The following is a 25802-nucleotide window of genomic DNA, read 5'->3' as shown; positions in this document are numbered from 1 at the left end:
AGGTATGTAATAAACTTTATTGAGTTATTAAAAAAACTTATTACATATAAAGATAGGGTAACTAGGGCATCATATCTATGAAGAACATGCAGTTAATGTTACACATTTTGTTTGATTATGAAAAATTAAAACACAAAAGCTTGATTAATTGTGAATTAACTTAATGTTAACCTAAAGTGCAATTAAATTAAGCAAGATGCAAGCAACACAAAATATACCACACTACAAGAAACAAGTGATCACAATTAGGTTCGGGTTCGACTACACAATTACCAAAATAGAAAGTTACATAGACATAACTTTGATTAATATGAATGTGTAAAGTGTATATTAATGAATAGACCTTCTACTGTTACCTAATCTGTAACGAATTAACACATATAAACCTTAGGTTACACACAATGATCACAAGCAAACACCCTATGAATGTGTTCCAAAACTATTGCTGCGTTTATTTTGATTATGTCGATGTCACACTCCAAGCTCCAGACTCCAGAGCCCGGGCCCAATTGATGTAATTGTATTTCACCAAATAGTCCACGGAATTTAGTTTGAGCCCGCTCTTAATTCTTTAACTAGCCCAGAAAGAATTTAAGTATTAAAAACTCAACATTTAAAGATGATCAACGTCGAGGTACCAATCAAAGATAAAAAGATTTGTGTTTGGTGTTCCTAGATATCTTAATTAGTTCAAGCAAATATGATGTCGAACCATGAAGAAATTGGTTAATGCTTAGTTCCAATTGATTGATAAACATAATGCGAAACTGATTTGTTGATTGGGTATTTAAGATTAATAACTTGCAATCTTGCATAAATAAGAAACAACTTTGACTGATTGAATCTCAAATAAGTAAACGTGATCACACCAAGTTTCGGGTTTAATACATTCAACATCAATAATCTTACTGATATATTTCAGTTCATTACATTCATGCATCGGATAATTAGTAGACTTTTCAAGAAAACAATAACACTTATAACGTTTATAGACATATATTACGGGTTTTTTTTACCAATTACAATCTATAATCTAACGTTCGCAATTCTAGTACTTTAACCAAATAACAATTTAGTAATACAATGTGTTCAAGCTAACAAACTAACATGATAAGCCTATGTAATCACCATAGGTGTAATGCACTAACAACCTAGACTAAATACATATACAAGGTTAGAATAGTGTACATCGGCTTTCAAAACAATTGGAGTGAAACTAATTTTTGCATTGTCACATGACACATTTCCAACTACCTAGCTAGGCCCTTGGACACCCGCTAAAACCACCACGAACCATCAACCAAAACTATGAAACAACAAATATACTTGTTGTCGAGGTAAAAAGTTGAAAAAAATAAATAAAAATAAGTGAATGTTATATGTGGGGGGATAATTAACGTATAAATGAAATTAATGTGTCAAACATGAAAATCTAGTAAAATAATTTTATATATAAGTAAAGTAATTATGTACTTATGTAATTACATAATGCCCTACTTGTATATAATTATTCTACTTGTTTCTCATATTTATCACGTTAATTTTACATAAATAATATATATAATATGTAAGCTCACTTAAATTCCAACAAGAGACATCCCTCGTGTAGTCGTCATGTTCTCTGTCATGTGTAAGAAAAATGACAAAAAGTTTACGTTCAACAAACCCATTCTTTATTAACTCGAATCCGACGGCCTTCATTCAATCAAATCAAACTCTACCCACGTGGCTGCATCCTTTTGCTCATCAAACTAAGCATACTCCATACACTATTCGTCCTCCAAGAAAAGAAGAATCCCATTGGTCTCTTTGTCCACCAAACGAACGGTCGAATTCCTGAAAAGAAGGACCCACACTGAATCGACTACACCAATCCAACGGCAGCTGGAGAGTGTATAGTCCTCTCATCAACGGCCATATTCTCTACAGTAGTTTTTTCACCCATATAAAACCCCGCACTTTCCTATAATACACTCACAGTCTCACTATCATCTGCCAGCTATGACTTCACTCCTCTACACCATTTCCTTAATCTTCTTAACCTTAATTCCACTACTTTCATTTGCAGGTACATTATCTTATTATTGTTCAACTAATTCTTTTTATGTCTTATTAATTCTAGTTTCATTCACACTGATTTTGTTTTTAGGGTTTACACGATTTTTTCTTATTTACATTTGCTACCAAGTAAATTTACCTGTTTTCACATGAATATTTTTATACTTAATGTAAATTTACCGGTTTACAACTGAAAATTTGAGGATCGCACCCATTGCTTATGAATATCTTTATACATTTTAAGCTTCGCCACTGAATTAGTTATAGTTTCAATCACACCGACTTTTTTTTAGTGTTTTTACTTTTTACACGATATTTTTTATATTTTATGTACATTTTCCACCAATTAGTTCTAGTTTCAATCACACCGATTTTGTTTTTATGGTTTACACGATTAATTCAGTGACACAACAATGTAAATTTACCCGTTTTTTCTTCTGAATTTTTTTTTACTTCGGGTAAATATATCCGTTTACAACCAAAAATTTAAGCAATGACACACCTTGTTTATGAAAATCTTTATACATTTTGAGTCAGGCTGGCGTTTTCGTCTAAGTTTCGCCACCGAATCAGTTCTAGTTTCAATCATACTTTTTTTTATTATTATTTGCAGATGGAGGATCAATCGGAGTAAACTACGGTCGAATCGGAGGCGACTTACCATCCGCTTTCAAAGTCGCAAAGCTTCTCAAATCTCAAGGAATCGACCGGGTTAGGGTTTACGACACCGATCCAGCCGTCCTCAAATCATTATCCGGAACCGGGATCAAAGTCACAGTAAACCTCCCAAACGAGCTTCTGTACGCCGCATCAAGAAAACCATCATTCGCGTACGGATGGATCCGTCGAAACGTCGTCGCTTACTTTCCACACACTCAAATCGAATCAATCGCCGTCGGAAACGAAGTATTCGTTGACCCGAAAAACACCACCGGGTTTTTAATACCCGCCATGAGAAACATTCATCAAGCGTTGGTTAAGTTTAAACTTGATTCCGTTATCAAGCTTTCATCTCCGGTTGCTTTGAGTGCGTTGCAAAACTCGTATCCATCGTCAGCCGGTTGTTTTAGACCGGAGTTGATCGAACCGGTTTTTAAACCCATGTTTGAGTTTCTCCGGGAAACCGGGTCTTCGTTAATGGTCAACGCGTATCCTTTTTTTGCTTACGAGTCAAACTCTGACGTCATTTCGTTAGATTACTCACTGTTCCGTCAAAACCCGGGTGTTGTTGACGCGGGTAACGGTTTACGTTACTTTAACCTGTTTGACGCGCAAATTGACGCGGTGTTTGCTGCGATGACGGCGTTAAAATATGACGATATTCCGTTAATTGTTTCGGAAACCGGGTGGCCGTCGAAAGGCGATAGTAATGAAATCGGAGCTAGTTTAGAAAATGCGGCTGCTTATAACGGGAACCTAATTAAACGAGTGCTCACGGGCGGTGGCACGCCTCTCAAGCCGAAAGCGAATTTAACGGTTTTTCTTTTTGCTTTATTTAACGAGAATAAGAAACCCGGGCCCACATCGGAGCGAAACTATGGGTTGTTTTATCCGAATATGGAAAAAGTTTATAATATTCCGTTTACGATGGAGGATTTGAAGAATTTTAGGGATGAGAGAAGCAATAATGGTGGTGGTGGTAATGATGGTAGTGTGGTTAGGGGTTTGACTCCGGTTAAACGTGGAGTAAATGGGTCGGGTGAGTCGTGGTGTGTAGCAAAGGATGTGGGGGAGGATAAGCTTCAGTCGGGTTTGGATTATGCGTGTGGAGAAGGAGGGGCTAATTGTCGCCCGATTCAACCTGGAGCCGCCTGTTACGATCCTAATACGTTGCGAGCACATGCTTCGTATGCGTTTAATAGTTATTACCAGAAGATGGGACGAGTGCCCAATGCATGTTATTTTGATGGGGCTGCGTACGTAGTCACCAAACCACCAAGTGAGTTCTCTTAAAGTATAAAAAATTTAAAATTAAAATATTTATAATTTTTATGTCACTAGATTTGGTCTTATTGCCTTATTGGCATGATAAGGGAGTGCTAAAAAGAATTGCCGTTATTTAAAATGTCCATTTTTGGGGGTTAATGTGTAAAGTATGGGTGAAACATACTAAACGAATCATGACTCCGACTCATGACATTGAACACCTTGTGAGTTTTCAAAAGGTTACCATGAGTTGGTCATTAAAAAATAAAAAATAAAAAAAGTTTATTTTGCACATGTACAAGTTGCATGTTGCCAAAATCTTATCTCACAGCACGTGCGTTTAGTTGATCCCCCGTTACGACATTATCTGATGTTTGTGAACTGTCCATGTTCGCCTGTAAATTGTCTATAATGCCCTTTTGCTTTTTAATAAAATAGAAAATTGTTTGTTTTACTTTATGACAAGAATTTTAAAACAAATTTCTGTTTTCTTATGCAGGATTTGGTAAGTGTGAATTCCCTACTGAATACTAAAAAATTACAGTGCAAGGAAGGAAAAGGAAGACATTTTTGTATCAATTATTATTTATTATCATCTTAAGTAACATTATTTGTAATTATCTTATTGGAAGAACCTTGTATTAACTATTATTATTTAATATAAATTGTTACCCTTCTCTTTATAGTAAATACGGGTAACAACTTTAATTTAGAAAACTTGCTATCGGTTGTTATTTGTTAGACAATTTACTCTTATTATTTTGTGTTGGTAACAAATTTAATTTAGAATACTTGCATGTAACTCATAACTATTTTTTTAACTAAAAAATATTCGCGTTTTGTTCAAGCTCTATAAGTGTCTATCTCACGGGACTAATAAATAATGTTTCATATGTTGCTGATATTTATTTCATTTAAAATTGTTCAAAATAGTTATCTAACATGCAAGTTCTTCAAAAGGTATGCCTTTTTTCCAACACAAAGATGTTATAAAACATCGTTTAGAAGACCAAGCAACGACGGAGGAGACATACATGTATATACCATTTTTTTGTAAAATACTTCTGCATACATGGGTGTCTCATGCATGTTAGTTTTCTGATGGAGAAGATAGGTTATAACTTATAATGTTTATATATATAGAAAAGAAAAGCAATGGAATGGAAACATCCCCATGTTATCCACCACAAATTCAACGCCTTTTGTCCCAAACATTTGTCTTTATCTTTGTCATTCACTCATTTGCATCATTTTTCTTCTTTATGCCTGATTTTTAAATTTTTTACAGCTCCTAAGAAAAATAAATCTAAACTAATAGTTTGAATATAAGAAGATACTTAGTAGTTTAAATTTGTTATGCTATCAACAGTGTTTTTTATATTAATAAAGACATTACTGAATCTATTACAAAATTACTAACTTTTTTTATTTTTAAGAACAGCAACAAAAAATTGATTAACTTGAATGAATACAACTGGATCTCACTACATGTAGTAGAGAGATTCCATCTAGAACCCCACATGCATTCATGGACCATAAGTCATAATTGCTCAAGAAGACCATCATTTTATTAGTATTTTTTTTCTTCTGATTTGTATTTCATAACATATTAACATTCAAACTCCAATTCTTATTTACAAAAACTTAACATTATAAAAAGATGGAATACATTAATCTGGTTAGGTATCTTATTCCAAAAATATAAACTAAAAGAAATTCACATAAGGTTTAATAACTAGAATGTCATTGTATATTATATACATTTGTAATTTTTGGTTTAAAAATGCAAATTAAAGTATTAGAAGGTTAAAAAAAATAAAAACTGTGTCAAAAGGTAGTGTTAGGTCAATCCGCGAATATGTATGCTGTGTTCACATGTCTAACACTATTTTTGGGTTCAGGTCAGGTTCGTGTTAATTTTTCAGGTTTGTGTCAGGTTGGACCAACCCACGAACATAAACACCCTTAATTTTGACCATATTGTTTGTTGTACAGAATTTAGATCGCATAATGTGAATTTTTTTATCTCCATAATCAATGTGTCAATGCTTTATGAAGAAACAAGTTAGCAAAATTATATTGAAACTACTATATTTTGTTGTCTAATTAACTTACTTTCTATTGCTTATTGCTTTCATGTAATCACTACTTCTCTGATTACATATTGGATGCAGAATTTGCCCTTAATATTTAAGTCATTATCTATTTTAATAAGTTACTCTTATATGATCGTATGATCATTTATGCACAATGTAATGCTGATTTTATTGATTGCAGAAATATAACGATGGCTAACCCTGCAAGCAACAATGAATCTGCTAATGCGGATTCACTGACGAATAACAAGCCTAGAAAAAAGAAATCCATGGTTTGGGAACATTTTACAATTCCTGTTGATGCTGGATGTACCCGAGCCTGTTGTATGCATTGCAAGAAATAACTTTCACATACTTCAGGCTTAAAATCATCTAGCACTAGTCACCTAAACCAGCGAGATCTTGCCCCGTTATTCAAATGGACAAGAAAAGCGGTGAACTTATACCACTAATCTCTCAAGATAGTAATATTAATAACAATAATAGCGTCCCAAGCAAACCGCTAAAAGCACTTCAAAATCAAAAAGTGCTTTCTTTAATCAAGAAAAATTCAGGCTGGGTGTACCCTGCAAACAACAATGAACCTGCCTTTTGAGTGATTGTTTAGTGTTATACGAACGGTAAAGACAAGCCCTTATGAATCCGGTTACTTGCAGCGGGTCGTCTTGATTGTTAACCTCTCTCTTGAGTTCCTGGCCATGAATCAATGTGTCGGGTACGTATTCATAACGGGCCAGTTTGTTGACCACGATTGTGAAAAGTCTTGTGCAAAAGAATGGCTGCAACATGGAAATTCACACGCAGGTACCTTCAGTTCTTGAGTATTAATAGTTGCAAGATTTTAATTCATTTTGAAGTAGGCAGTAATATTATATTTTTTTTACTTTTGTGCTTATGTTAAACACCAATTTATGAGTTCATGGTAGTAGTGAATTGTGTTTGAATCTTGCAATTGAAATGTGTAAATGTTGACTATGAGACAACATCAATTTAGAAGAAATCAAGCAATCGAGGGGCCATCAAGCAAATGTGAGAAATTCTTGACCTCTCTTATGTAAGCAATTTCATGAAGGAATTGGGTTCGTTTAGGCACAAAATTTGATTGTAGTTTTAATGACCAAATTGGCAAATTGTGAATAGCTTGATAATAAATTAATACTAGAGTTCTGAGTACACTTGTTTGGGTTCTATATTATTAACTCACTTAGCTTCTTGGCTTCTTGCTAGCATGCCCGTGTATGCTTTCAGGTGAATCGCACGCTGCAGGTTGATCACAAACTGAGTTTCTAGTGGAATCGAACACGTTAATGTTTTGCGACTGTCTTTTGGAAATGTGTCAGCTTACTTTTGTTGTATATATGAACTTAAACCTTTGGCATAGTTATAACGTAAATGAGTTGCTACTAGAACATATTAAACAAAAAATTAGGGACCTGCTTCTTCTGCAAATTATCTTTTAAAATGCCTAGTCATGGTTACAAATTTTCGGACGTTATGACTTATTGACTTATATCTTGAGTTATTTCAAATAATTGACAGAATCTTGTGATCAATTAACTTAACACATAATAATAATAATAATAATAATAATAATAATAATAATAATAAAAAACCTTATCATTTAGCCACGGGTCGCATAACTTCCATACATGTCGTATGGGTTATAGATGTATGATGTCATATGAACATGTCTTCCACATGAGTCGTTTGGTTGGATGGTCGTCATACGAGTCGTATGCAGTCCATAAGGGTCGTATGGGTCATGTTTTTAAGCATTCTTGATAGAAATATTCTTGAGGTGCTTAAGAGTACACCAACCTAGTAATTATTATTGTAAAAATGAAAATGTTTTTAAGCATTCTAGATAGAAATATTCATGAAGGCTTGAAGGGGTGCTTGGGATTCCTTACTTTACCTTCTTATATCTTATAACTTAACTTATAGGTAAGTTGTAAGTCATAAGGCGTTTGAAAAAGTTAGATTTTATGAGTGTATAAGTCATAAGTTACAACTTTATAACTTATTTGTCAAAAGAAGGTAAAGTAAGGGTTTGTTTGGTATGAAGTAATGGAATAGACGAGGAAATGGAATGAACGTGGTAATGGAATAGACATATGAATGGAATATGTTATTACCATTCCAATGAAATGTTTGCTTACCACATTAGAATGAAATGATTACTTTGTGTAGTTTGTTATGTAGGAAAAAAAAAAGAAAAAATAAAATTAAAACGGTAGTGAGTGGCGGTGGTGGTGGGAGGTAGGTGGCGGTCATGGCATTGGTGGGCGGTGATGGTGGTGGTGGTGGTTGGTGGTGTTGGGGTGAGTGGTGGCGATAGCGGTGGTGGGAGTGAGCGGCGAGTGGTGGTGGCGAGGGGCAGGGGTGACGGTCGAAGGTGGCGGCGGGCGGGTGGCGGTGGTGGGCGGTTGTCACTAATGGCGATGGTTGGTGGCGGTGGCTGGTGAACGGTTGTGGTGGTGGTTGGTGGTTAATGTTGATGGTGGTGGTGATAGGAGGATGGTGGAGGTAATGTATGGTGAAAAAGATAAGGAATGAAAAAAAACATGATGTATTAATGGAATAAAATTGAGCTTTTTATAAAGAACGGAATGGAGTAGGTAATGGGTGATTTCATTCTTTTGATTAACCAAACACACTTTTCTCCATTCTTGCATACCAAACGCTACCCAAAAAATCCCAAACAACCCCAAAGGCTTATGCCTCTTACACTCTTTTCTTTTTTCAAAACAACCATTGATAGGCTTGGCAAAAAAACAGTATCTATTTACCTAAATCGATGCTTTAAAAGCTAGTTTTAAGATTCAAAAAGACTGAAGAAAAACATGTATGAAAACTGTGTTGAAAGAAAACTTAAAATAGATCAAATTGACTTGGGTAAAGATGGTACACTATTTCGTTACAACACGACTCAAGTTCAAGATAGAATGGCAAAGTTCGTTATTCAACGAGGTTTGCCGTTTAACCACTTTGATGACCCGGAGTTGACGTCGTTGATTCGCGAAACTCTACAACCGAGATACACACATGTAAGTCGTACTACCTTAAGACGTCATTGTATCAAGTTGTGGGAGTGTGCTAAAAAAGAGTTAATCGAGTCTTTTCATTCTTTAGAAGCCATGGTTAGTTTAACTACCGATGTTTGGTCGGCACCACACGGGTTGCCCGAATCATACATATGTGTCACCGCTCATTGGGTTGATCCGGTGACATGGCAATTGATGAAACGCACCATCGCTTTTGAAAACTTCCCGTTCCCACATACCGCCGAAAAATTGTTTGAATTAATTGATGAAGTTATAACGACTTACAACTTGAGAAATAAAATATTTTCGATTTCGTTTGACAACGCTTCAAACAATACTAAGGCGGCTGAAAAATTTATCATTAAATATTCACCACCTTGTTTCGGGGATTTTTTTCATGTCCGATGTGTTGCACATATCATCAACTTGGTTGTTCAAATAGGTCTTGACAATGAACACATTTGTGATGATTTAAAATACTTTAGACTTATGTTACAAGATGTCTTCAAAAGTGGTAAAAGAAGACATCTTGAATATAAGAACTATTGCAAGTCGGTTGAAAGAAAGTATTTGGGGCCGAATTGGGACGTTCCAACCCGTTGGAACTCAACTTGTCATATGTTAAAGTGTGCTTTTGCCCAACGCAAACTTTACAAGCTTTTCATAACAATCTTGTTGAAGAACGCGAGGCCGATATGTTTCCTGAAAGTGTTTGGGTCCAAGTCGGTTATTTGTTGGAGTATCTTGACGTGTTCAAAAAGTCAACAACAAAATTATCGGGAGTCTATTACCCTACTAGTTGTTGGGTTTTGCAAGAATTGTACTATATGTCTTGTGTTTTTAAAAGCTTTGCGGAGAAGAACAAACTCTTCGAAAATATTGTTGCGGTGATGAAAGAAAAGTTCATAAAATATTTTGAAATCATACCGCCGGTCTTTACTTGTGCCGCCGCATTAAACCCCTATTGGAATGTTAATGGGGTTGAAACAACGATTGAGGAAATATTCGACAACTTAGGTATGCACGAGATTGACCCGAAGTTGTCGACGGAAGCGAAGGACAAGTTCAATAAAAACCTTCAAGACCTTTATGACCATTATTTTCAAATGTATGGTCCAAGCACGAGATCGTCTTTTGTGAAAAAAACAACTGGTAGCCGTGCAATGACCCACTTATAAACTTGATGAATGGGATTCGTGAATCGGCATCTAAGAGGCAAAGAGGAAACACACCAAGTAGCGAACTTGGTCGATATAGTGGAGCAAACTATGTTGAGGGCGCAACGGTCGACGAAATTCGCAATATTGATTTGTTGGCTTGGTGGAAAGGTAAACAAAACGAATTTCCCATTCTATCCGCCATGGCTCGTGATTTGTTTGCCGTACAAGCCTCAACGGTTGCTTCCGAATCGGTTTTTTCTCTTAGTGGGAGGGTGTTATCTATGCGAAGAACAAAACTAACTCCCGAGTCTCTAGAGGTTTGCATTTGCCTAAATGACCATTTGGATGCGGTGGATCGTGTACAACACAAGGCGAACTTTGAAGACGAAATACCAATAGAGCGTCATATTCATGATGAGGAGGCGGAGGACGGGGTTTCTTCCGGTAACGAAGACGAGGGTGAAGACGAAGAAGAGTTGTAATTATTTGTTTTGGTAAAATTATTTGTAACTTGTTCAACTAATATTTAGTTTTGATTTGTTTTATTATAATTACTGTTGTTACTCATGATTAATTTTTGTTACTTTTTTAATAACGACGAACATTTTATTTATTTAAAAACTAACTATTACAAACATTATTAAAACATAAACGATACTAAACATAACAACTAAAACATAAAAAACAAAGTCAATCGTTTTAATCCGGGAATACTTATTTTTGGGTTGTAGAGCCGGACGACTCTCCCACTTCCGTTTTTTTAGCTTCCAATCTTCTTTTCTCTCGACAATACTTATTCGTATGTTTTCGTAATGTCGAGTTGGACCCTGCTTTAAGAAACTTCGAGCAATATTTGCAACGTGCCAACTCATGTGAGTCGGTCATGAGACACAAATCGTAATGAACCTAAACATCGGGGCATCTTGTTGTTTCGATCACCATAACAACGTCATCATTGGTTGCCATTTGTTGTCGGTTTAAGGTTAATTGTGGTTTGGAGTGTGTTTTATAGTTTTGGAAGTGATTTAACAAGTAAACAAACAAACCTTGCTATTTATGGTAAGAAAATAACCTATTTATAGTTAAAAAACCGGTTCCAACGGTCAAAAACGGCTATATAGCCGTTGGAACCGGTTCCTAACGGCTCTAATATTTAAATTTCAAAAAAAACCGGTGGAACCGGTTTTTACGTAAAAACCGGTTCCGGTTCATGCCCTACCCGGTTCTTAAAAGTTCGCATATCTGGGCATCGGTTCGGGTCGGGAACCGAACCGGTTCTTGATTGGAACCGGTGCCATTTTACAACCCGGTGTGAAAAAACCGGTTTGGAACCGATTCGGGTTTTCCATTTGAACCCAATTTGTGCACCTCTACTTTCAGACAACAAAATGCTAGATAATAAATAAAAGCAGCAGCATAGCTTAACAACATTGCAAGTCAAAAAACTGGTAGACAAGAAACATTCTGAAAATGTCACATTTGAAGAATAAGTATCCAACTCTCAAAAAAAGAAAAACAAGTGAACAATCTATAAATTATAAAGCTGGACTCGCTGTGACATCAGTACCACCCATCATCACTCTAGTTCATCCTCCTGATGAGCTCGTTGATGAAATCTTCACGGTTTCCAGCATCCCCACCCTCAACATAATGGTTTCTCTTCTTTTTCAAACCACCCAAAGGTGCCTTCAACTTGAATGGCCACAAGAAGTTGTTGGCTTCCTTGAAGTGAGGTCCGGCTGTCAAGATCTCGTGAATCAAATCCTCAACACAGATGATCCCGAACTTCCCAAGTCCCTGTTATACGAAAAAACAATTCAATTACTGTTATTGTAAAAAAATTTCAAATGTTTTTAGAGAAATTAACAGAAATGAAAATATAAACCTGCTCGACAATTGAGTTGTCAGTTAATGGGATTCTTTGTTTGTTCAGCTTTCCATATCCTCTCTTGTAAATCAACTCCTTCACACTCTTCAAGTTAGGGTAACTGGGAAAAGATTGGAAGTTTTAATAAAAATTATGGTACAAAAAGCAATATAAGGAGTGTTTCAAGTGTAGAGATGCATACCCATAAGTAACATATGGTTCAACCCTGTGAAGCATGTTCAATGTGGCTTTGTTGCATTTCAAGAAAACACCATTGAAAATCTGTTGACAAAAACAGAATAAGTTCAAAAAATCATAAAGGTGGCCAAAAAACTCATTTGTTTTAAGGATTTGCTACAACTACAAGTTTACAACCAAAATAAGGACAAATGAATCAACTTCAACCAAACACCAAGTGCAAGTTTCATTGCCCATTTAGTTAGCATCAATGTTTAAAAAGGCACAAACGAGCCTCCCTTCGAAGTCTCACCACCTCGCAAAGGTCGAGGGTGAGGTTTCAGTAAATCCTAATAAGGCTAAACCTCTTATGCGTTTTTCCACCAAGGCGTATGCCTCGAGGCGCGCCTCAAAAAGCCTTTTTAAATCATGGTTAACATAGAACATCCAAGACAACGTAATAACATCACAAGTAACCCACAAATGTATTCAATGAAAATATAATAATCTTAAAAGGCATAGTGAAGTAACCTGTCTCAGACGCAAAAGCTGCAAGATCTTCTTTGACTTTGGGTCCATGGCATTGATACTAGACAAATTAAAATGAAACAAAATTTTAGCTATTACAATAACATATGCACATAAAAACCCAACTAATGTGACAATAATCATAAATTAAAAACTAGAAATCAGAAGCAACACGCACCCTCTAATACGGATGATGAAAAGCATCTTAGCCTCAGGGTTGACATAAAATCCACCTTTCAATCTCGCCTCACGCTTGAGCTGAATCAACTCCCTGTCCTGCGTTCAATAAAAAACCAATGCATATAAAACATATAACAATTCTACAATCAAACCAACATATACTAACACGAATAAAACAGACAAATAACAAGATAAAATACCTGCGCTTCATACTCCTTGCTGTATTGCTTAGCCCTGTTGAAGATCAACTTCCTGTTGGCTGCATTCTTCTTCTTCAACTCCTCAGCTGCTTGCTTCTTTGCAAGAGCCCACTCTTCATTTCTTTTCTGTTTCTTCAAAACAGACTCCGGCACAATTTGTCCTCCCTTAGCAACTTCAGCCATTTCTTATACCTACTCCACAAATACAATATTAAACAAACAAATTACACATTGTCTAAAAAACAATTCCTTATCAACTAACTTTTATCATAAAATACACACACACACATATAGTGTGTTGATCAAATACAAACAACTGTTAACGTCAAATGCGTACACAATTACTCGAGTTATTTATTCGTTTAATAGGTTAACTGAATCAGTGGATGCACCAAGCCGAGCTTTTTCAAGCTCCATCCTAACCCGAGAATCTCGAGCCTTGGATAAGAAACTCATTCAGGCTCGCCGAGCCTTAAAAAGCCTTATGTATTAACTTTGCATTGCACAACTGAGGCCGAGCCGAGCTTTAGCACATTTATGATACACGAGCTAAAGCCAAGCTTAGGCCTGTTAAAGTTCTTTTTTCAAAATATCTATAAATAATTAAAACCGTATGAAAATTATTTAATATATAATAAATGAGCCAAAATCTTGACATAACAACTTACGAGGCAAGCTCAAGCTTTAAAAAAAATAGCTAAAAATAAACCGTGCTCGAGCCTGAGCGCGGGATCGGCTCGTTAGCAGATATACATACATTCATACAGACACAAACTTATATGAATATAAAACTGCCCTAATTTGATATTTGCAACAAATACGGATTAAAATAAAGATATTAAAGCTTATATGTTTTAAAATGAAGATATTAAAGCTTATATGTTATCAAAATCAAAGATTTAAATCGTAAATGTCTGTTTATGATTTGATGTGATCAAAGAACTAATAATAATAATAATATGGAAGTGCTATTTGATGAAAAAATAATAATAATAATAATAATAATAATAATAATAATAATAATAATAATAATAATAATAATCTGATAGTAGCTGAGTTTAGAGAAGCATACCTAGTTGAAGCGGCACCGGCGACCAAGTGATTTGCATGTGATACAAGAAAGAAAAGAAAAGAAATTAGGGTTTGGTTTTGTAGGGTGTGTTTGTAAAATGAGACGCATCCAATGATTAGGATGAAGGACTGTCAATCTCAGCCGTTGATTTTCGGGCTTAGCCCATTGGGCTTTATAGGCTTGTTTTGTTATACGATGATTTACATTTTACAGGCTTCTGTTCGTTCTCTTCTCGGCACGGTTATAACTTATAAAACTAGATAATGTTATTATTAAATATAATTAACTAGTTTGATCCTCCCTTGTTACGGGAGTTTATTTAAGTTTTTCTTTTTAATCGTTTTGCTATTTTATAATAAATTATTTTATTTTTTAACGTAGTTTTTAATCGTTTATTTTTTAATATTTTATAGCGTAGTTTGTTTTTAATATTATTATTAATGTAGTTTGTTTTAATTAAACGTATTTTTAAGGGATTATTTCACAAATAAATGAGATGTTATAACCCGTTTAAGGGTTATCCGGTTTTGATGAGACCCATGACCCGTGAAAATTATTGTTTGATTATGAAAGAGTTTTAAAAATAAATGAGATGTTATAACTCATTTAAATACTATATGGGTTTAGTAAGACCCATACTGGCGATTTCGGGTCAAATGCATGAAAAGTCTTCATTTAAAAATTAAGCAATCTAGTGGCTCCAGAAAATAGGGGAACAACCTGAGAGCGACAGGTAAGATTTTATGGTAGGCAATTATATAGATAGTTAGATATAAAAGTAATAAAGTATAAAAGTAGAGAGTTATAAATGGGGCGATTTTAGGGTGATTTTGGGTGAAAATCTCTTTCACACCGCCCCCTAGGCAATTTGGGTTGGGGGGGGGGGGGGGGATACATGTCGTCGTTCAATTTGGTAAAATAAAAATATTATATTATTATTACTGGTCGATCTTGCTGATATAATGTCACTTTTCGAATATTGCCCCACAAAGTAGCTCCTCCACTACACATGGTCTAAGTGGTGGTTCTATGCATACTGATAGGACATGTGATTGAGTGCGTTCGCAATTTAACCTCCCACCGTGGTTTTTATTTTAATCCTTGGGAAATTTAAGGTGGTTCATTGATGATAATGTGCAATTCATTGATTCAACCTGTGTTTCAATAAAGATATCAGATTAACCATGGGCGATGGTCCAAACCTTAATTGGGCCAGTTTCGACTAAACCACCCACTTAAGTTTATAAAACAATGATACAATACCTAATAGCCCTGTAAGAACCAAGGGACTTCGATTAGTTGGCATAAAAGTATACAACATATACCTATTAAAGCATTAGTCGAAACAAGAGCAAGCAAAGGTTTGGGTTCATGACAATACGAAACCAATCAATTGGATGGTAGAAGGTGTGAAGGTTAAGATCGAGAATGGAAGGCAAGGTGGGTATAATAGTGGAAGGCAAGGCAAAGGCCTATCAGATCAAGTTTATGCGCATAATGGATGGGATCAAGTTAGCATGGTCGAAAAACAACTCCATGAAACTAGAGCAGGTTACCCAAACAGTACAAACACAATTGATTTGAAACCAAAAGGTTGGAACCAAGGTTTGATTTACTAAATACAATATTCACTAGTTAATGGTAGGTTTAAAGTATTGGCTTCAAAGTGTAGCTTTGGTCCTCTGGACGAAAATAATTGCATGAGATTCATAGCTTGTAATATGAAAGAAAATCTTTACAAGTATCAGGCTTCATGTAGTCTATTGATTTCCACTATTGGTTTCGATATTAAGTAAAGTGACTGTTGGACTTGGATGTGGAAGCAAATTTAGATATTCTATAAGCTCTTCACAGCTTAAGGACATGAAAACATGTAGTGTTATGATAAACATATTTAGAAGTTTTGTATGCGTTGAATTTGTGAGATCCCAATTAACAACTCATTTAGAGATAAGTGTAACTTTTGATGCAGTGAGAGAAAAACAAGTTTTAAGTTTATAAGTTTCTTTAAAATGGTTGCTGATCTCATATCTCTTCTCCTACAGCCACTATTGCATATATCTACTTTCGAGAAACTAAGATATGTTTATTTGTGTCGATATCTGGTATCGTCATTACTAAAAGATGACGACTGGGACTTCCTAGAGGTTAAGTGGTACATCTCGCAACTAAAGGTTGGGAGTTCAAATCCTACAAGATGTATCTTATTGTGTATTATCCTAGAAAGGTTAAAAAGAGCCAACTCTCATCTGATTCTGGTTTTGTTGGCCAGAACAGTTATCAGCCATATTTTAGCCACTTGAAAACACAAGGATAAAAACAAGTTCATATAACAGACTTCGTTCAAATCAATCCATCTTACCTTTTGCTGGTCAGTCCTACAGTTGAAAGTTTCATAAACCTTGACTTAATTACAAAATCTGTGACGTTCCACTTAAATAGAATCATAGCAAAACTGTTGGAAATCAAATGGCTATCGTCGTTTTGACTTCTTATTTGATGACTTTTTGCTCTTCCCTTTATACTTTTCAACTTCTTCCTCTTCATCTTCACTACCTCTTCTTTTCTTACCGCCTCCAGTTTCCTTCATTTTCTACAAAAAACAGAAAATAAAAACAAAATTAACTTACCATAAACCACACATTCTAAGCAATCCAAATAAAAATTCTTACCGCACGGGTCATACGCTCAGCCTCTGTCACACGTTCCAACAATAACAAAACTTCCTCTTCTTGCGCATCAAACTCTGGCAACTTTTTGCCTAAGCCATACAACAATATATATCATATATAACTTTATAAAGATATCGCCCTTTGCAACAAAATAATAAAAAAAAAATTCTTTAGTATATTACCAATAAGCTTTTCTATTTGAATATACCACTCCAGCTCATACTGGTTCACTAGAGAAATAGCAACCCCAGATCGCCCTGCACGTGCAGTCCTTCCAACTCGATGAATATAATCCTGAAATTTCAACTAATAATGGATATATTAAAAAGCCCGATTTCAAATGTCACTTGTACAATAATCATTACATACCTTTGAGTTTGTGGGGATATCATAGTTTATAACCATATCAACAGATGGAATATCGAGTCCTCTACTGGCCACATCAGTGCATATAAGAATATTACACTCTCCAGCTTTAAATTTGTTCAACGCACCAAGCCTGTTTGCCTAATTCGATAAAGTTATAAATTAGAGGCAAAATACACAATGTCACAATCAAGAAAAATTTATGAAAAAGTCAAGGAGTACCTGAGTCATTTGACCGGATATGGGGATTGCACGTAACCCAAGGTTCCTTAGCATCATAGCCAAATGACGAGTTGCTTCACATGTTCGGGTGAATACCATTGATGTACTTCCAGATTTTTCAATCAAGATATATACAAGATAACAATTCTGTAAATAAAATGATTATTTAATTATAAAGCCATATCATATATTTGACCTGTAAACGAACCGAAGGAAAACGAAATAGGAACGTTCATGTTAGTTCGTTTAGTTTAGATTTAATTATCCAGCATGCATAATTAAACGAATATATTTTCTTGTTTGTGTTTTGTACTTATAAAAATGAGTGTGTTCATGTTCATTTAAGTCGACTTTTTAAAAGTATAAACAAACAATTCACGAACTACAGATTATGAATTACAAATAAGGGTAGTGTTTTTGTTTACCATTAATTAGAGTATGCTCGGTTATGTTTGTACATCTATTTTCAGTTATGTATTTTATATTTGATAAAACTATAATAAATAGTATTGGAAATTAAAACAAACATAAATAAACATTCAAAGACATATGTTCAAGTTTGTTCATTTAATTAAATAGACAAAAAAACAAATCTGTTCATGTTTGTTCGTTTACATGATAAACATACAAATAAACTTCCCACTGAATGCTACTCTAAACGTTTGGTTCGTAATACACGATAGTAATCTAGCATCAAATTGCGTACCTTGTACTTAGCTGGAAGAAAACGATACTGCTGTTTCAAGGTATCAACAGTAGAGTATTTAGATGCTGCTTCAATCTGGAAAAAATTAACAAAACAGATTAACATATAAATATGAAAACAACCATGTGAAGTGTAATAAAGTTCCTATTGCTACCTTTACAGGGTTTCTTAGACAAGCTCTCTGAAGTTTTTGCACCTGCAATGCGAAACTTTATTAGCAACAACATTTTATTGTAAAAGATGACGATAACAACAACAATAATAATAATAACAACAACAACAACAACAATAATAATAATAATAATAAACAAAATTGTACCTTTTTGGTCATAGTAGCAGAGAATAAGTATGTCCTTCTTTCACGAGGGATGGCATTTAATATTTCATCAAGAGATTTCTCAAAATCCTCATTTAACAGTCGGTCTGCCTCATCTAACACCTGTCAAATATGCATGTTAACATAATCACAAAATAATGCAGTATTCAAATAAATTATTACCAGATACTGTATTGTGCGAAGAGAAAAACCCTTGGTGTTAGATAAATGATCCACAAGACGTCCAGGTGTTGCAACCTGCATTAAGAAAGAACAGGGAGGCTTTAAAAGTGAGCAATGAGGACGTCCAGCCGGGGCACGTTGTTTTCGGGGGCACAAAGTGTTTAAAAAAATTCCCAATATTATGTTTATTGCTATGACTTTTATCGACGTTTAAACAAAAAATAGCTTACATTATTTAGTTCGTCAAGGCTTAAGATAACATTTTTTCCCGTTCGGCCAAGGCACGTGAATTCTCATGGATGCCACTGAGAAAGATTCAGATTATAATTCATACGTAAAATTTATGAACCTATATAAGAGTTTTAAACCTTCAAATAGACCGATAACAATTAACTATGCTAACAAATCAAACAACAAAGATAATCAGAAAGTAAAACTTACAACAATGTGAGGTCGTTTTCCAAGTGCAATGCTTTGTTGCACATGATCCACCCCTCCAACAAGCTGCAAATTTATATTGCATAGTAATTCAAATAAATTTCATCATATATCCGCAAACTATTATAAATCATTGTCACAACGGAAAATCTCACCACTGCGGATTTTACACCAATGACCGAGCCCCAAGGCCTCAAACTGCTCAGCAATCTGAATTGCAAGCTCCCTAAAATAAATTCAAGACAATTAAGAATAATATTAAGTGCATACTCACAACAAATTTGCTAAACAAATATCCAAACAAAACACAAACCTAGTGGGAGAAAGCACACAAGCGAAAAACGCTTTCGGAGTTTCCAACAGCGCTTGGATTATCGGCAAAGCAAAAGCTCCGGTTTTACCCGAACCGGTTTGCGCTAACCCTATCAAATCCTTACCTAAACATTATAATACATATAAGCTACAAAGCTACACAAACTATGCAAAATATACAAACTGAATAGTATTGTAAAATATAAAAAAGTAATGTAACCTTCAAGAGCATGAGGAATGGCTTCAGCTTGTATTTTAGATGGATGCTTCCAGCCTAAATTGTCACAAGCCTCAATCAATTGGTCAACAATACCTAGCTCTTTGAATGATTTCACTTCTTATTTCTCTTCTTCCATTTTTTAATCTGAAAACAAGGTTTTTAACCTAATTTTAGTGTAAAAAACAATATTAATTGAATTTGAATATGTAGAAGAAATAAAGGATTAGAGAACAAACAATACGAGCAGAATTAGGTTTTGCAGAGGCTAACAAGTGTGTTCAGGAAGACTTTGGTGAATGAATTGTAATGGCAGTTGATATCCGGTTATTGTTGTGGTTCAAGTAAGTTTGGGTTTAGGGTTTCAGTATGTCGGGTATATTTTAGCTTATTATTTTATGGGCCAGCCTTGAATGTACATTGACGTCTTGTGTTAACCCGTTAAGTCAATGGGTTTGGGTTTTAGAAATCACGGTTTGTCAATTGTCATTGGAGGTAACGAGAGGCCATTAAGCGTGGCGCGTGATAGCTACTGAAAATGAGTGGAGTTGGGTGTGATGTGTAGCTGACGTGACACGGTGAAGAAAGTATGAAATTGGTGTCCACATCACACGTTCTAATGGGTGATAAGTTTAATCAAGAGATTCAATTCAATTATATACCGTCCTTCTCTCAATTTTGTTATTGTATCTTACTTTTGTTACGCTTAAACCTAATAGGTTTTGTTAAGGGTAACCGCAGTTTTTACAACATAATATAAGGCAAACAGAAAACAAATTGCGCCACTAGCCCCATTCAAATGGAAAAATTAAGTCTCTTGAAAACTATATTTATGGATTTTTACTTTTTAATAATATGTGTGTGCAAAAAATATCAACTAGTGATTTAAAACTGCATTAATGGATTTTACTTTTCAATATGTGTGTGCAAAAAATATCAACTAGTGATTCACTCTTCCTGTATTATTTGATACAATATTTGGTTAAAATACATTAGTGGGAACGGGTTTTGTTGCTCTTACATATATGGAAATTGCTACAAAATGTGCAAAAATATTATGAAAGAACATTACTCTTTCACGGGTAGACTACAACTTATTAATTCAGTGTTCGATTCGATTCAAGTGTATGTACTTGTCGAGTATCTTCATTCTTCCTATATCAGTCTCCAAGGAAATTGAAAAGTCTATGAGAGGTCAAGCAAAGGTAAAATGGAAATATTTGTGTGTGAGTGCCAAGACACCAAGGAGGCTACACTTGAAAATTTGAAGAACTTGTATTGTTGTTTTTGAACGCCGACATGAAGTTTTCTTCCGTTTTTGTTGGGATATTGTTGTTTCGAAAGTAGTTGGGTCAACATTAGCAAAAAATGCAAAGTCAACAACCTCATTAAAGTTGAGGATGTTAAAACTACTCATTCTTTCAATATAACTAGCTGGGTGCCCGCACGATGCAGCGGGGTATGTACGCAAACATGACATCGAACGCATAGTGTTACTGTTTCAGTAAGTGCGTGACTTCACAACAGTATATGCGTAACTCAGCGATAATATGCTCGTCAAACTGAAGCATTGGAAGCTCAAACCGGTGTACGGTGTTAGTAAGCACGTCAAACGACCGTACGCGCGCAATCAGGTGTCGGTGCACACGTAACGCTACATTGAATGAGTCTTGACCTGCCATCCATTCCGCCTAACAATGTTATAACCCGAAATCCGTACCGATTTAACTCCTTTCGACCCAAACCCGTCTTGACCCCAAACCAAATTAACCTTTTGTGTATCGACTCATTCCAACCTTAACCTTTTAGACCCATGACCCGAACGGCGAACCCGCCCGACCCGTTTTCCTGTTCTTAATGGTAATCACGTAACACATTAAGTTTTTAAAAATGAAAAAAGTATAGCAATGCCACTCAAAATAAAGAGAATAAAATACTCGTTTTCATGGTATAATGTTTTTTAAATGATATTAACATGCGAATAATGGGGGTAGTTGGTTTAAAATAAAAGCTATATATGTAACTATGCTATAAATTAACAAAATGTAATTAAAGTTAAATGACCAAATTTGTAATTATTATTCAATAAATTGACATTAAGTGTACATTATTTTTGCTAAAAGACAAAATTGCCCATAAAATGTTTTAATTATATGCATTATGGTTTGTACTTAAAGCAACAAGTTTGGTACCTCTTAAAATTTAAGAGTTCCCTCACTCATGCTTTATATATAGTATAGATATAACACATCTTTGGTCTCCTTTTACATTCTAACCAGTGTTGGTTTGTTTTTCACATTTGGGTTGCTTGGAGCTTTATGAGTTTATCTTCTCATCCGTTGTGCTAAATCATCTTTCAAGACTTGTTAACCAAATCATGAGTATCTTGGCCCGCTTATTAGCCCATAACTATGGATCCTTCCAACGTCCCATGTCTTGCTTCTCTTTTACCTTCACCAACGGCTCTCGTCCATTTTGTTCTCCAACAATTATGGCTGGCACTCGACCGTTTCTAATCAATCAAGGATTGATTTGGTTACAAAAGGATCGCTTATTTGGAAGGAAAGTAATCTCAATCAACAATATAGTCTTTAATCTTATTTGTTGTTATGGGTTCAGCCCTATAATGTTCATCTTCTTGTATTTGAATATTCTTGTACAAAACATTCGGTTCCAAATCCTTTGTTCAATAATAATCATATCATATCACTCAATTTCTGACAAAGGATTGCTTGAGTACGATCATATGGACCGGTTAGTGTTCATGTAGGTGAGTATAGAACATGCTATACTTCGAGTGGTACACAAACAGTTTGTTGGGCTTTCAATTCGTTTACATGTATATATGTTCTTACACACAAAAACTTCATCCTCTTTCATTTGAACCAACAATAGGTTTATAAACTTTAACCACACATTTTAACTTTTGTTAACCTATTATTAGCCACTACATCAAAAAATATAAAAATTAAAGTAAATCTAAATAAATGAGAATTTCCTAGACATATTTCCTATGCCCATCATTACACCATCTTCTTGCGTATTCAAAACTTCAAATTTCTAAAATCATTTTAAAGTGAACTTCAATTTTTTTTTATTAAAACACTTTATGAAGTGAATAAGTTGTGAGTGTTGGTCAGAATTCTAGTATATTTCTAGAGATTTGTGAATTTATGAGAGATGGTCATTTGTTATAAAGAATTCGATCAAGAGATATCTACCTTGACCTATTGACACAACTTATGAACACGTTGGGTGTTCACATTCGGTGATAACTCAACATTTTGTATCTTTCTTTCTAATTCTAATATATAAAAACGTCACAATTGAAGATAGTTTAGGTCGGTAAGAGGATCAACCGAATTAAGGACTATACCAGGTTTCCACTTGGTTTACTTTGACTTAATCAAAAACTCCAAAATTTCGTTTTTGTTTGAACTTTAAATAGGCAATGCATGTTGAAATGTCAAACCAATGAAACCATAAAGCAAATGAAAGAAAATAAAACATTTTAGCCCCTTTTGACCTCCTTCCTTCCTTCCTTTCCCTTTATCTTTTCTCACACGAATAAAGAAAAAGCACTGCTAAAATCGACTTTCTTCATTGTCACATTTTCACATTATCCAATGTAAAATAGAAAATTAATTATCATAGAGTTATAGTATATTTTTATGCGTCGACAAATGTATAGTGAGAAAAGTAATCTAGAACACTATGACCCATTAAAAGAATACAATAAACTATTTGGGTCATGTATATTTAAGTTTTAGACCCTATTGTGACAGAACTAGTTGGGTCATGTATAATTAATACATATTATATATTATTAGATTCAGGGAATAATTGAGAGGGTGATAGTTTATACGATCAATGATGAGGCACACTATACATTGTAACAGATTAATTATATGAAGTGAAAGTGAACCTTAAGGACGAGATTATGCTCAACTGGAAAGGTCGTTATATAGTCAATTTTTAGTTTGTAGATAAATGGTATGCCTTTAAGAAGAGAGAATACAAACAAAACGCCTTTGAACTCAATAATTGGCGTATAAGGTGGAGAATCTTATTCCTTTTATCACTCAACGAACTTTTCTTTTGTAAGCTGAGCTACATATAGTATTGTGTTTTATATTCAACGGAAAATAAAGTTTTAACCATTTAAATTATTATTCATTGATCGATAGGGAAGCAAACGAGCCAAGGAGCTCATAAGCTAATCGAGATCAGGTTGATAACAAGCTCCAAAGGAATCGAGCATGAGGCCTGAGCTTGAGCCATAGCACCAGTGACATACCTACTCTTTAAGAAGGGGGGGGGGGGTTCAAACATTTGAATTAAATTTTGTAGGTTCTATACGTCTATATATGTGTTAAAATCTCGATCGACCCCTAAGAAAATTGACACCGATCGATGTGAAATTTTGAGAAGGACAAAACGATCTTGTGAAAATTCGAGAACGACCGTTTGAAATTTCAAGACCAGTCGTAATAAAAAATAAATTTATATATTTACAATGTATTTATATAAAAATTAATTCAACTAATTTTGATTTTAATATAAACAAATTTAAACCCAAATGCCTAATCAATATATTCCAAAATTTTAAGCTCAAACCCAAAACTCTCAACGCAATCTATATTTAATCTAGTAAAAGGAAAATGTTATGATGTCGTAAGTAATATGTCGGGTGAGTTAAACAAATTAAAAGTTTTAATTTTAAAAGGAAATGTTTCAACTTTATATATACACATTGTTTCGCTTATCAACATCATTTGCATTGATTTATCGTTTATTGAGGTTAACTCGTATTACCCGTCGCAGCCGTTAACGTTGAAAATGATTTTCGGCGATAAAGTATGTGATGTCCGATTTACATATGAATGATAGACTAGACGTTTTGGTCATGCTTCAAAAAATAAAAACTCATAAATAACAAGTTTAGAGGTTTGACATTTTATTCATGCAATTCTATTGAAGTTTCACGTACTTTTTTTGTTATATATTATTTTGTTTGATTAACTTTTTTCTATATTATCTGACCCGATTCAACCTGATTGGAACGGCATAGCGAACCAATTATATACCGATTATCTGATACGACCGTCGAGTTGAAAAAAATTATGAAGCGATAGTCAATTCAACTGAATACTGATCCAAAAATATATGACCCTTGTTAGAAAATATCTGACTCTCGTTTAGGCTCATTGAGCCTCATGCATTCTTTACCTTTTCTAGTCTTTTACTTCAATGTATAAATTTTATTATCCACAACCGTGCTTGAGCTTGAAAATGACTCACGATGCGAGCTCGAGCTTTAGAAAAAAGCCCGAGCTCGAGCTCTCATAAGTCAAAACTAGTCAAGCTCGGGTTCCACTTGTTTACACCCTTATAGATCGATAATAATCCATTTTAATAATGTGATCAATGACACTTCTAAAACTGATTCTTATTTCATAAACAATCACCCTTCGATAGAAAAAAGTAACTCCATATGACCCTAACGAACAATTGAGTGAATTATATCCCAATAAGAACATAGTAAGCTGTTTTAACGCAACATAAATGAAAATCAAAATGACATTACACTTAACGACGAAAGTTAAAGCTGTGACTATCACCAATCACACTAGTGTGAATTCCAATTAACCTATACTTTACAACCAAAAACCATTGATAATATTGAAGTGTATTTCCCGGAAAGAAGGGTATATTGGTAATTATGTTGGCGGGAAAGACAAGAGAGAGAATGTAGCAAATATCAAAGGGGCCAATGGAGCAGAAATAATAAGAGAGTGTGGGGCTTTACAGCTACTAGATGCTGTTGCTTTGAAGGGACATCACAAGAAACCCTCTGGACCCCTTTCACCTTTGATCATAAAAATTTAAAACCCACCCCCACCCTGACCCAACCTTTATTATTATTTGCCTCTGGTGTATCAAATAAGGTGCCACCCACAGTCTGGTTAGTGGGACGTTCAACCATTTCACATTCTGCCACAATCACCACCGCTACAACACCCGTGATCATTTTTAACTACTTTTTAATATTTTATTTGTAT

The 25802-nt window shown here is 34.7% G+C and overlaps 3 protein-coding genes across 4 annotated transcripts; 1 reads left to right on the top strand and 2 right to left on the bottom strand.

Moving 5' to 3' along the window:
- Window positions 1–1637: 1637 nt before the first annotated feature.
- LOC143587444 (glucan endo-1,3-beta-glucosidase 12-like) lies at window positions 1638–4536 on the top strand. The gene is made up of 3 exons (XM_077068739.1): window positions 1638–2068; window positions 2672–3997; window positions 4484–4536. The coding sequence occupies exons 1-3, from the start codon at window positions 2002–2004 to the stop codon at window positions 4516–4518; spliced, it is 1428 nt and encodes a 475-aa protein (XP_076924854.1). The 5' UTR covers window positions 1638–2001; the 3' UTR covers window positions 4519–4536.
- A 7122-nt stretch (window positions 4537–11658) lies between these two features.
- On the bottom strand, window positions 11659–14383 carry LOC143587428 (large ribosomal subunit protein uL30w-like). Of its 2 annotated transcripts, none has more exons than XM_077068733.1 (7): window positions 14309–14383; window positions 13237–13431; window positions 13035–13132; window positions 12860–12917; window positions 12354–12433; window positions 12170–12272; window positions 11659–12081 (listed from the first exon to the last, which is right to left on the bottom strand). In XM_077068733.1, the coding sequence occupies exons 2-7, from the start codon at window positions 13417–13419 to the stop codon at window positions 11866–11868; spliced, it is 738 nt and encodes a 245-aa protein (XP_076924848.1). In that variant the 5' UTR covers window positions 13420–13431; window positions 14309–14383; the 3' UTR covers window positions 11659–11865. The 2 variants fall into 2 exon arrangements, with proteins under 2 accessions (XP_076924848.1, XP_076924843.1); XM_077068728.1 differs by having other exon boundaries at window positions 13237–13428.
- Window positions 14384–16620: 2237 nt separating this feature from the next.
- On the bottom strand, window positions 16621–25771 carry LOC143585412 (DEAD-box ATP-dependent RNA helicase 10-like). Its single transcript, XM_077067209.1, has 13 exons — window positions 25649–25771; window positions 19525–19576; window positions 19367–19437; window positions 19215–19277; window positions 18774–18848; window positions 18594–18713; window positions 18429–18470; window positions 18275–18349; window positions 17569–17715; window positions 17350–17487; window positions 17163–17274; window positions 16981–17069; window positions 16621–16901 (listed from the first exon to the last, which is right to left on the bottom strand). Exons 1-13 carry the CDS (start codon window positions 25769–25771, stop codon window positions 16782–16784), a joined length of 1227 nt encoding a protein of 408 aa, XP_076923324.1. The 3' UTR covers window positions 16621–16781.
- Window positions 25772–25802: the final 31 nt, after the last annotated feature.

Source organism: Bidens hawaiensis, unplaced genomic scaffold (assembly GCF_021521415.1).
Source record: "Bidens hawaiensis isolate Kalapana, Puna unplaced genomic scaffold, B.hawaiensis_p1.1 tig00001575_1, whole genome shotgun sequence".
Lineage (NCBI taxonomy): Eukaryota > Viridiplantae > Streptophyta > Magnoliopsida > Asterales > Asteraceae > Bidens > Bidens hawaiensis.
Note: the sequence above shows the minus strand (reverse complement) of the source record. Positions and strands in the feature narration are given on the sequence as shown.

Coding starts and splice junctions, on each gene's coding strand:
- LOC143587428 (XM_077068733.1), bottom strand. CDS start 13,419: ATGGCTGAAGTTGCTAAGGGAGGACAAATTGTGCCGGAGTCTGTTTTG. Junction 12,434..12,859: donor AGCTTTTGCGTCTGAGACAG/GTTACTTCACTA, acceptor TTTTGTCAACAG/ATTTTCAATGGTGTTTTCTT. Junction 12,273..12,353: donor GAACCATATGTTACTTATGG/GTATGCATCTCT, acceptor ATCTTTTCCCAG/TTACCCTAACTTGAAGAGTG.
- LOC143585412 (XM_077067209.1), bottom strand. CDS start 25,771: ATGATCACGGGTGTTGTAGCGGTGGTGATTGTGGCAGAATGTGAAATG. Junction 19,278..19,366: donor TTGGTGTAAAATCCGCAGTG/GTGAGATTTTCC, acceptor ATAAATTTGCAG/CTTGTTGGAGGGGTGGATCA. Junction 17,275..17,349: donor ATATCCCCACAAACTCAAAG/GTATGTAATGAT, acceptor TTGAAATTTCAG/GATTATATTCATCGAGTTGG.
- LOC143587444 (XM_077068739.1), top strand. CDS start 2,002: ATGACTTCACTCCTCTACACCATTTCCTTAATCTTCTTAACCTTAATT. Junction 2,069..2,671: donor TCCACTACTTTCATTTGCAG/GTACATTATCTT, acceptor TATTATTTGCAG/ATGGAGGATCAATCGGAGTA. Junction 3,998..4,483: donor CGTAGTCACCAAACCACCAA/GTGAGTTCTCTT, acceptor TTTCTTATGCAG/GATTTGGTAAGTGTGAATTC.